Below are 12,738 nucleotides of genomic sequence, written 5' to 3' on the forward strand. Positions count from 1 at the left end.
TTGGCATTTACTTATTTTTTTTTTTTTTAATATATACATATATATATATATAAGTTTTATAACAATCGAGAAATTGAAACTGAGTCCGATTTCATCTTTTGCTGCCCTCTACATTGACTGTCGGATTAGAATTTTTGGTGAACTTTTCACTGAAGAAAATTTCTCAGATTTGAATCATGCTATTTTTTAAAGACTTTCCACATAAAAAAATAGAAAACATATATAGTTCGCGAAAATATAAAGCGTCAGGTGCTGTATAATCCATAACATTTAAATATTTACACCTTTAATCTAAATTTTTATTTAATTTTGAATTATTTATCCGTGATATTGTATAAACTTAATTATTTGTCAAATAAGTGACTTATAGGTCCAATGGACCGGGTGCAACATTAACTATACAAACTTTGTAATTGGGTTATATTGATAAATATATGTTCACAAGTCACGATAATAAACAAATTACTGACTTCCTTACTTTACTATAAGCCCCACAAATGTAATATTTTTGTGGATCTAACATTTGAGATATTCTCTAATATTGTTGTAATTTTAAAGCTGTGCGAATGCATTACAGCTCCTTTTAATGTTATTGTTATAATTTTCCGGCACAAAAACGGAATACATGATAATTAAAAGTCAAATGAATCCAAATATGGCTGGCTTCCTGGTGTCAATGATAATCATTACAACGGTTATTTTGAAGTTAATATAATTTTACAGGTTTATAGTTGGTTCTTTCGACTCTTGTTTCAAAGTAATGATAGTTTTTGCAGCTCTGATTCCTGTTTCATAGGCACCATGTGCTGTCGAATAAAAATTAAAACTTGTCGCCTCTCCTGCAAACAGTAATCTTGGATTCTGAAAAATAAAAGAATGAATATTGTCACTTCAGCCACTCGCCTGACAGACGTTCTTGCATATTACCAAAGAGTATTTTAGCCATATTGCACAATTAATAATAAAATCTACTGCATCATATATAGATATGTAGATGTAGATAACATAGGAATGTCAATGTATACACATGCAGCACAAGATAAATGAGTGACCAGGCTGTGTCTTGTCGTCTTCCAGCAAAATAAAAGTCACAATGATTGAAACAAATCAAGATATATAAATCCATAAAGGTCCTTAAAATTCACTTTTACCGTTCCTTCGTAATGTCATCATTTGCTGATTTTCTTTTTTTGTTTTTGAAATTAAAAAAAATACGTTTTTTTATATAAAAACTAAACTATCGTGTTTAATTATCTTACACACGTGTAAACGAAAGTAGTAAGTAACAGCACGGCCGTCTTTTTTTGCACTTCATATGACACAAGTTTTATAACAATTTTGTTCATAATAACTTTAACCTTTTTTTACTAAGACAGACAGTCAGAGGTATAAGGCCATAGAAGCTTAGCTCACAACATTTATATAAGGTGCGACAGAAATTTCAAATGCTTTACCTGATTTGAAGGTAAGGATTGACAAAGTGCTTCAAAATCTCCATCTTGTGTTCGTGTAGAAACGTAACTATAACCTCCGCCTATATACTGGTTACTTTGCCATTGTGATCTAGTAATAGAAGAACATTTCAAAATTGAATGCAGATCACATAAATTGTAGAAGAACAAAAGCAATATGAAATAAAGATTTAAGAACTGTGTAGGTTTATAGGTGGCTCAGTAAAAATTTCCGCTTTTTATCCCGGTCGACCTACTTTGAATAATCAAACAGTTCGATTCATTGTTAATTTGTTCCTTTCTTGAATATGCATGAAGTATTTGCCACTGGAAGTAAAATGAGCAACAATTAATCAATCAATCAATATAGATTAAGACAAAAATATTTATCAATGTTCACATATCATAAATCCATTAATAGAAGATATAAGTCAACAACAAAAACTTAGGAAATCGCATCCACATCAAAAAGAGCGAGAGCTTCAACAGGGTATAAGCGTCTCCTGCTATACATGTATCATCCCCAAGCGCGTCCACGCTCAGTTAAAATGTCACAACAGGGTATAATCGTCCCCTGCTATGCATGTATCATCCCCCAAGCGTGTCCACACTCAGTTAAATGTCACAACAGGATATAATCGTCCCCTGCTATGCATGTATCATCACCAAGCGTGTCCACGCTCATTTAAAATGACACAACAGGGTATAATCGTCTCCTGCTATACATGTATCATCCCCCAAGCGTGTCCACGCTCAGTTAAAATGTCACAACAGGGTATAAGCGTCTCCTGCTATACATGTATCATCCCCCAAGCGTGTCCACGCTCAGTTAAAATGTCACAATAGGATATAATCGTCCCCTGCTATACATGTATCATCCCCCAAGCGTGTCCACGCTCAGTTAAGATGTCACAACATGATATAATCGTCCCCTGCTATACATGTATCATCCCCCAAGCGTGTCCACGCTCAGTTAAAATGTCACAACAGGGTATAATCGTCTCCTGCTATACATGTATCATCCCCCAAGCGTGTCCACGATCAGTTAAAATGTCACAACAGGGTATAATCGTCCCCTGCTATGCATGTACTGTAGAAACATTAATTTTCGTGGGGTTGAAATTTCGTGATTTTGTCTCTATCTAAAATTTCATGGGGATTTAATTTCGTGGTTTCCATTAAATGGAAGTGATATTATATGTAGGTTAAATTTTCGTGGGGGTTTTAATTTCGTGGATATATTCTTTCCACGAAATAAACGAAATTAAATCCTCCACGAAAATTTCTGCTTTTACAGTATCATCCCCCAAGCGTGTCCACACTCAGTTAAAATGTCACAACAGGATATAATCGTCCCCTGCTATGCATGTATCATCCCCCAAGCGTGTCCACGCTCATTTAAAATGTCACAACAGGGTATAATCGTCTCCTTCTATACATGTATCATCCCCCAAGCTTGTCCACGCTCAGTTAAAATGTCACAACAGGGTATAAGCGTCTCCTGCTATACATGTATCATCCCCCAAGCGTGTCCGCGCTCAGTTAAAATGTCACAACAGGATATAATCGTCCCCTGCTATACATGTATCATCCCCCAAGCGTGTCCACGCTCAGTTAAAATGTCACAACAGGATATAATCGTCCCCTGCTTTACATGATCCCCCAAGCGTGTCCACGCTCAGTTAAAATGTCACAACAGGGTGTCCACGCTCAGTTAAAAGTCACTACAGGGTATAATCGTCCCCTGCTATACATGCATCATCCCCCAAGCGTGTCCACGCTCAAATAAAATGTCACAACAGGGTATAATCGTCCCCTGCTATACATGCATCATCCCCCAAGCGTGTCCACGCTCAATTAAAATGTCACAACAGGGTATAATCGTCCCCTGCTATACATGCATCATCCCCCAAGCGTGTCCACACTCAGTTAAAATGTCACAACAGGGTATAATCGTCCCCTGCTATGCATGTATCATCCCCCAAACATGTCCACACTCAGTTAAAATGTCACAACAGGGTATAATCGTCCCCTGCTATGCATGCATCATCCCCCAAGCGTGTCCACACTCAGTTAAAATGTCACAACAGGGTATAATCGTCCCCTGCTATGCATGTATCATCCCCAAAGCGTGTCCACGCTCAGTTAAAATGGCACAACAGGGTATAATCGTCCCCTGCTATGCATGTATCATCCCCCAAGCGTGTCCACACTCAATGTAAATGTCACAACAGGGTATAATCGTCCCCTGCTATACATGCATCATCCCCCAAGCGTGTCCACACTCAGTTAAAATGTCACAACAGGAAATAATCGTCCCCTGCTATGCATGCATCATCCCCCAAGCGTGTCCACACTCAGTTAAAATGTCACAACAGGGTATAATCGTCCCCTGCTATACATGCATCATCCCCCAAGCGTGTCCACGCTCAGTTAAAATGTCACAACAGGATATAATCGTCCCCTACTATGCATGCATCATCCCCCAAGCGTGTCCACACTCAATTAAAATGTCACAACAGGATATAATCGTCCCCTACTATGCATGTATCATCCCCAAGCGTGTCCACACTCAGTTAAAATGTCACAACAGGATATAATCGTCCCCTGCTATACATGTATCATCCCCCAAGCGTGTCCACACTCAGTTAAAATGTCACAACAGGGTATAATCGTCCCCTGCTATACATGCATCATCCCCCAAGCGTGTCCACACTCAAGTTAAAATGTCACAACAGGGTATAAGCGTCTCCTGCTAGTCTGTATATATTATAAGGTTCCGGTATGTTTAGTCACCACAGAAACATTGTAATAGACATTTTCAACAATTGTCTACACCTACAATTGAGAACGACTACGACAGGAGAGATATGAGGGGTCGTCTCAAAAATAAAATTGAAAAAAAAGATTATTGATCGCATATGATTATTTTGATTGCCAATGAGACCACTATCCAACATGACGTGTATATAAGCAATTATTGTGTACCGTACTTTATTTTGTTTGTTTATCAAAATTAAACTTATTTGTGAATTGACTATGAAGAAAAGGAAGGACTTCAATGTTTCATTTCTTTTAGACGTCGAGTTGAAAATAAAAAAAAAAAGAAACAAAAAAAAAAACCTGTAGTTTTGTAGTAGATGTTTAGTTAATCAATGTTAATTATCTGTTGACTAGAGCTTTTTCTTTAAATAATCCGGTTTACTGTGCCGTCGCTGGACCTGCTCCCCGGCAACCAAATGAAGAGGAAGAAGCTGATGAATTGCCTCGCCCTAATGTTGTACGACCAAAGCAAACTTAAAGCAAAATAGTACCAACAAATGAACCTCATTCGCGAGAATCAGCCGGAGTACAATAAACTCATAGCAAAATAGATACCAAGATTTTTAAAGGCCCTTGGTGTCACTTCTGATTCAGATTAAGATTCAAATCGTAAGCTTTTTTTTTCCTTTTATTGCTATTTTTATGACTTCCGCAGTGGGAAAAAAAATCACACAATGCAACATATAAAACAGACATTCAGAGTTACCGCATAGTCTGCATTTTGGTTAAAGACCCCAATCTACGACAAAGGGAAAAGGTATGTTGTCTTTTGGGACACGAACAACCTATAACGATCAATCAGTTCGGCACTGTAAAAAAAGACACTGCAATAACTGTTGAGATATAAATACCATACGCATCAGTGGCGGATCCAGATCTTTTCATAAGGGGGTTCCGCTGACTGACCTAAAAGGGGGGGGGGGGGCCCACTCGAGTCATGCTTCAATGATTCCCTATATAATCAACCAAATTTTTCCCACGAAAAGGGGGAGGGCGGGCACCCATACCCCCCCACCCCCCGGATCCGCATATGCGCATCACTTAAGAGACATTAATTGTAAAAATGCGCAATTGTGGCGCAGAAAAAAAATGGTGTCGTTAATGTTTCCAGTTCATTAAGGAAACATCGCTTATCTAAATACTCACATAATCATTAAATTTAAGAAGAAAAAAGGCAGATTAAGATGTGAATTGATTGCAGTAATTATTTACTCGAAGGTTTAATAGATTCGACGTAAAATGTTGTATAAATACATGTAATAAGAATATTATACAAAGGAGAGAAATATAGTTCATATTTGTTTAAAATATGTTCTTTCGTCAAAATAGTGTAGGTGTAAGCGTAATACTATTCAAGAATGATTTTTAATTTTGAGACGACCCCTTCATTTTACCTGTAAACTGTAGGTGTCATTAGTCGGTGTCGAGAGTTGTTGAAAAGGTCTAATAGTCTCGTGCACTAGCCTGAGTATATTTCAATGTTCAGGTATGTTGTAGTCAGTACAGAAACATTGTGATAATCTCGTGCACTAGCCTGAATATATTACAAGGTTCCGGTATGTTTTAGTCACCACAGAAACATTTTGATAGTCTCGTGCAGTAGCCTGAATATGTTACAAGGTTCCGGTATGTTTTAGTCACCACAGATACATTGTAATAGTCTCCTGTACTAACCTGTATATATTATCTGGTTCCGGTATATTTTCGTCACCACAGAAAGAATGTAGTAGTCTCGTGCACACTTTCGAAACGTCTATGTCGCTCAATGTAGTTGACAATTCGGCACCCTCTCCTACCAACCAACCGCAAAGTACGTTTGGTCGTCCGGTACAACGTTCAAATCCGGTGATGTCATGATACCATGGGTTTCCATCTACCTAATAAATATATGAATAATTATGATAATGATTAAAAGTAAAAAAACAAAAGATAAAACTTCTTAAGGATTTTAGCTACTGAAATTCAAAATTACAATCTTTTCATTAATGAAGTTTTTTAATAGATGCTGCATTTGAATTTTTCATATGATGTCTATGGGGATAAATGAAAACTACAGAAAAAATAAGAGATGTAACATATTTTTGTATCGATATGTAATATTTCACAGATATTAATAATTTTATGTAATTTTTCACAGATGCCGATATTTATCATATACTATTAAAGGATAAGTATGTCCAGTTCTATATTTGTGATTTTCGAAAGAACACTTGCTGATAAGCCCACATCAGCCCGGCATGGCGCCACATGGTCGGGTGTATATTGGTTATCTACCTTGGTGCGCTCGTACATCGGAATTATATTGTAAACAGATTTATACGTGGCTTAATTATTCCATGTCGGCACTGTTATCATCCCTCAACCCATATCTTTACCTCGGTTTACATCTCGGGCTGATATGGGAGTCTCGGAGTCATAACCGGACCGCCATGTATATTAATTCAATCTGCATATAGCTTTTCACTTATTTCGATATTTTTTTTCTCACTCTTCATACCGTAATCTGTATGTAAATTTTCACATATATCGATGTTTATTTTTTCATACTGTACACACCGTGCCTTAGCATTGAGCTTGAATATCTTTTCATGCTTTTGGTCATTTGCGCCTTAGCCCACGTGAGTCAAAATTTAATTTTAACAGTTTGGAATTTTTTTTAAATGTATAACCACAAGAAGAGAGAAGAGAGGAGGTGTTGACAAAACGATATTTGTTTTAATCCTAAACAGTTAAATTATGCGGGGTTCCTTGAGAAGGTGGTGATCTTTTTCAATTAGTTGGAATAAAACAATTTTCCTCAAAATAAACATTCACCTTTAACATTTTTGTTGTTCCATGTTTTCCAATATCTGTTTGAAGTTGGTCTTGTATTGAGTCTGAAGTCCAAACAAATTGCACGCCACTATAGGGCTCGCACCAAAATGGTTTATTCCATGCCAAAAACACTTTTACCAGAGTGGAAAACCCAACGTTTTGTATTGCTTGAACCTTTTTGTCGGGTAATGATGGACAGAACATCGAATTCATGTGATCTTTTAAATAACCAATTGGAACCGTCACGATCACGTGCTTTGATGTATACACCGAACCGTCAAAACATTCAACAGAACAAATATTTCTTTTCCATTTTATCAGTTTTACAGGCTTGCGTAGTTGGACTTTTTGTTTTGGAAGATCTTTCTTCAGCACATCAAAAACGGACCCAAAGCCAAATTTGAGATCGGTGATTCCGTGACCCTCACACATTATATAGCGTCCAGGAAAGGCAACGTCGTCCAAAGACGCACAACAATTATCCCCAAGCTCCCATTTCAAGCGCCACTTATACAAAGCTTTCTGTATATCATAGTCTGTATTATCACAACTTTCCAAATACTCATCGAAGCCTTCAGAATAATGAGTAGCGAAGGATTTTGTCATATAATTTCTAGATATTGCCTTGTCAAACTTAGACGTTTCAATTTCCGATATGATATCATTGTCCTGTTGATACTCTTTCGGAGCACTGTCGATAGATTTACAATACAAATCCTCCATGGCCTTTGACACTTGACAAACAATATTTCTATTAACCAAGCTTCCGTTCTCTGTCCGGAATTCATGTACATCGTATATACTTGCAGATGAAGGACTTATGTAGAAGCTTTGATTTCTGTTATGGACGAGTCGATTTTCTACAGCAATGTCGTACAAAGTATTTCCTTTTTGACCATGGATCCACTCTGCTCCAAGATCAATGTGTCCATATTCTGTATGGTGAAGATAACAAATAGATTAAACTCATTTTTTTTAAAACATCGAAATATTCAGAAACACTATATAATAATATATAGACTTACGACTAAAATAAAAAAAAAAGTATGAATAATAAAATATATAACAGTTTGAAGTTCTTTGGGTTTTTTTTACAACGACCATAATGAACCTTACACTACCACGTGATCCACATACAAGATGTTCTCGAGCCAGTTAGTCAAATCTTAAAGCTCTATGGAACTGCGAACGCAGAGTATATGTAACTATACAGATAGGGAGATGTTGTATGATCGCGAAGGAGACAACAGTTACCTTCCACTTAAGACGGGAACAAGGATGCAACTACACGTCGCAGTACGTCTTGTACAATGACATAAACCTAGTCCAAAAATTTAAGATGTTTTGAAGGAGGCTATTTTAATGTTAAGCTGTGACGTATTCCTACGTCTAGTCCAAATAATTATGACGTCTTGAAAGGCTATTTTTAAAAAATTTTCTAAAAACAAATTAGATTTAGCCTTTCAAGACGTCATTTTTATTTGGACTAATTATTATTAACCCACGCCGTACAATGTAAGTAAGCAGTCAAACGGCTCACGGTAGAAAGAAAGTGAAACAATTAAAAATAGACAACAAAAAGCCTGATTGTATGACAGATGACAACCACTGGACAAGCTCACGGCTTGGGACATGCATATAAAATGTGTGGCATGGTTAAACATATAACAACAAAACATTGGAACTAAGTGTAAAAATCAGTTAAAAGAAATACCAGTATTGATAGTCTTTATCCTTCCCCCGAGGTAATCTTGTGCTTCTAACAACAGTATGTTGTTAATACCATTGTGAAGTAGTTGCTGTGCGGCAGCTATACCCGCCATTCCTCCACCGACGATAATAACGTCCAATTCGACATCATCAATCCTCGTTTCCATGTATTTGAAGTAACTAAAATAGGAGGATTTTAAAAATGAATATCCTAGCCTGGTAATAATTAAAAATATGTAATTTTTAGCTCACCTGACCTGAAAGGTCAAGTGAGCTTTTCTCATCACTTTGCGTCCGTCGTCCGTCGTCCTGCGTCCGTCGTCCGTCGTCCGTCGTCCGTAAACTTTTACAAAAATCTTCTCCTCTGAAACTACTGGGCCAAATTTGACCAAACTTGGCCACAATCATCATTGGGGTATCTAGTTTAAAAAATGTGTCCGGTGACCCGGCCAACCAACCAAGATGGCCACCATGGCTAAAAATAGAACATAGGGGTAAAATGTAGATTTTGGCTTATATCTCTGAAACCAAAGCATTTAGAGCAAATCTGACATGGGGTAAAATTGTTTATTAGGTCAAGATCTATCTGCCCTGAAATTTTCAGATGAATCGGACAACCTGTTGTTGGGTTGCTGCCCCTGAATTGGTAATTTTAAGGAAATTTTGCCGTTTTTGGTTATCATCTTGAATATTATTATAGATAGAGATAAACTGTAAACAGCAATAATGTTCAGCAAAGTAAGATCTACAAAGAAGTCAACTTGACCAAAATGGTCAGTTGACCCCTTAAGGAGTTATTGCCCTTTATAGTCAATTTTTAACCATTTTTCGTAAATTTTTGTAATCTTTTACAAAAATCTTCTCCTCTGAAACTACTAAGACAAATTTAACCAAACTTGTCCACAATCATCATTAGGGTATCTTGTTTAAAAAATGTGTCCGACGACCCTGCCTGTGAACCAAGATGGCCGACATGGCTAAAAAATAGTACATAGGGTAAAATGCAGTTTTTGGCTCATATCTCTGAAACCAAAGCATTTAGAGCAAATCTGATGAGTATAAAATTGTTCATTAGGTCAAGATCTATCTGCCCTGAAATTTTCTTACCAATCAGGCAACCCGTTGTTGGGTTGCTGCCCCTGAATTGGTAATTTTAAGGAAATTTTGCCGTTTTTGGTTATTATCTTGAATATTATTATAGATAGAGATAAACTGTAAACAGCAATAATGTTCAACAAAGTAAGATCTACAAATAAGTCAACCTGACCAAAATTGTCAGGTGACCCCTTAAGGAGTTATTGCCCTTTATAGTCAATTTTTAACCATTTTTCGTAAATTTTTGTAATTTTTTACAAAAATCTTCTCCTCTGAAACTACTAAGACAAATTTAACCAAACTTGTCCACAATCATCATTAGGGTATCTAGTTTAAAAAATGTGTCCGATGACCCCGCCCGCGAACCAAGATGGCCGACATGGCTAAAAAATAGTACATAGGGTAAAATGCAGTTTTTGGCTCATATCTCTGAAACCAAAGCATTTAGAGCAAATCTGACATGGGGATAAAATTGTTCATTAGGTCAAGATCTATCTGCCCTGAAATTTTCAGACCAATCAGGCAACACATTGTTGGGTTGCTGCCCCTGAATTGGTAATTTTAAGAAAATTTTGCAGCATTTGGTTATTATCTTGAATATTATTATAGATAGTGATAAACTGTAAACAGCAATAATGTACAGCAAAGTTAGATCTACAAATAAGGCAACATGACCAAAATTGTCAATTGACCCCTTAAGGAGTTATTGCCCTTTATAGTCAATTTTTTACAATTTTCATAAATTTTGTAAATTTTTGTAAATTTTTACAAAGTATTTTCCACTGTATCTACCGGGCCAAGTTCATTATAGATAGAGATAATTATAAGGAGCAAGAATGTTCAGTAAAGTAAGATCTACAAACACATCACCATCACCAAAACACAATTTTGTCATGAATCCATCTGTGTCCTTTGTTTAATATGCACATAGACCAAGGTGAGCGACACAGGCTCTTTAGAGCCTCTAGTTTCTAAGACAGGATGAAAATGAATATTCGCAACGCATAATACAGGAAATATTTGTATACTCAAGTGAAAATAAAATTTAAAAGCCGTGGAACAAAATAAGCATTTGCTGCAACAGATGAAAATGAATATTAAATCCGAAAAAAAATATTCTTGTCTCCTCCCCCTCCGAATATCAAATGGTCGTTCCCTTGTCGATAATGTTGTTGTTTTAAAGATTGCAAGTTCTTCGAGCGCATATTTGATTTTAATGATCTAGGTTCTTTGGCTTCTATAATCTAAAATGTATGGCATTTTTCTTCTGGGAATCAATTAGGAATAGACTCATGATAATAATATTTCAGAAAAATACGTTTTTTCTTGTTCCCACAATTAGACAACATCTCGTTCTCACTGGAAGCTGGATAAAACAGAAAATCACTTTGTTCCGACAAGAAAATGTCCCTTCCCCAGAAGAAAAATATTACGATCTTTTGGGAACGGAATATTTTATGGTGGGAAGAAGATGATTTATCAAGGTTCCAGCTTTTTCTTTTACATGTCATCTTACTCACTTTGCCAACGTAAAATGTATTTCATGAGCTACTTGTAGAAGATACGATGAAAGAAACATCGATTACTAACAAAGAAGATATAATCTAACAAGCTAATCATCCCAACCACGTCTTCTTTTTAAAATTGACCATTTTATAAGTTGTAACATTTCTGTCACAGTTAGTTATAACAACATGCAAATGTTGAGTTATAATCTAGTTAGAATTTCAATTGTGATTAAAATTCTTTATCAAAATAAAAGTTGTAAAAGCAAGGTCATTCGATCAATCTTTCTAGATACATGTATGCCATTGACAGAGAAAATGGAGCGCCGTCTATCTTCTTTATTTATAAAATTATTTCATCATTTATATTCATAGCGATATTACAACATGTACAGTATGAACATGATATGTATTACAATGACCGGAAAACCACCGGCACTGGGATCATGTACCCCCTTTTGGTAGGTGTTTATATTTATAGATTTCTTTAATATTTCAACTTACATAATGTATTCTTGCTCTTATCCATTCATAGCATTATTTACAAGTATGAATAGAGGGACAGCTCGTAAACACTGATGTTATTGGAAGATTGTATAAATAAGAGCAAGAACACATTAAATAAATAAAAAAGTTCATATATTAAAGAAAAACTTTTAAAAAATTTAAACACCGTCAAAATGAAAAAAAGGATGGAGAACATGACCCAAACGCCTGTGGTTAAAATATAACCTTTAGAAAAATCTATACATACAGAGTATAGATATTGAAATCAGTAGACAAAAACCTTCAACAATTACGATTTCTTTTGAAAAAAAAATGTAAGTACAATATCTAAAATATGTAATAAACAATAAAGAAATAAACTAAATATCGAATATACAATATAAGTGAAAATGATCTAAATGTACGAACCAGGTCTATTCTCAGTCAGAAGATCTCTGTACACTGTAAACAATAACATCATTGAATGACCCCAATAACCCGAAGGGTACATGTATTTAGGAAGAACAAGATTAAATGAATTAATCACTGTATTACATCAACAAGCTGGTCTGTGTCAATACTTTACTACGTGTGTCCATTATATATTTAAGTGTGACGTCCACAGACTATTGTCGGATTTATAAAAAAAACTCTTTCCACATAGTTTTAACGCATTCAAGAAGGAAAAAGCAGAATAAAAAAAAAATACCTGCAGATCGAATACTTTTTAGATGGGTGTAAGAATACACAGACAGGAAGAATCAAATAATACTCTTATGATGTCAGTTTTGCAAATCATGAATAAAGTTGCTGGTATTTATTAGTAGACTTAGACCCATTGGTGGCCTTCGGCT

The 12,738-nt window shown here is 35.9% G+C and overlaps 1 protein-coding gene across 1 annotated transcript; it reads right to left on the reverse strand.

The window, feature by feature from the left end:
* Positions 1–295: 295 nt before the first annotated feature.
* LOC127735897 (peroxisomal N(1)-acetyl-spermine/spermidine oxidase-like) lies at positions 296–8,966 on the reverse strand. Its single transcript, XM_052246318.1, has 5 exons — positions 8,803–8,966; positions 7,089–8,023; positions 5,949–6,151; positions 1,455–1,563; positions 296–861 (listed from the first exon to the last, which is right to left on the reverse strand). The coding sequence occupies exons 1-5, from the start codon at positions 8,963–8,965 to the stop codon at positions 718–720; spliced, it is 1,554 nt and encodes a 517-aa protein (XP_052102278.1). The 5' UTR covers position 8,966; the 3' UTR covers positions 296–717.
* Between the last annotated feature and the right edge of the window lie 3,772 nt (positions 8,967–12,738).

The sequence above is a fragment of the Mytilus californianus genome, unplaced genomic scaffold, assembly GCF_021869535.1.
Source record: "Mytilus californianus isolate M0D057914Y unplaced genomic scaffold, xbMytCali1.0.p SCAF_3, whole genome shotgun sequence".
In the NCBI taxonomy this organism is placed as follows: Eukaryota; Metazoa; Mollusca; class Bivalvia; order Mytilida; family Mytilidae; genus Mytilus; species Mytilus californianus.

Coding starts and splice junctions, on each gene's coding strand:
- LOC127735897 (XM_052246318.1), bottom strand. CDS start 8,965: ATGGAAACGAGGATTGATGATGTCGAATTGGACGTTATTATCGTCGGT. Junction 1,564..5,948: donor GAACCAGATAATATATACAG/GTTAGTACAGGA, acceptor TTCTATTACTAG/ATCACAATGGCAAAGTAACC. Junction 862..1,454: donor AATCCTTACCTTCAAATCAG/GTAAAGCATTTG, acceptor TTTATTTTTCAG/AATCCAAGATTACTGTTTGC.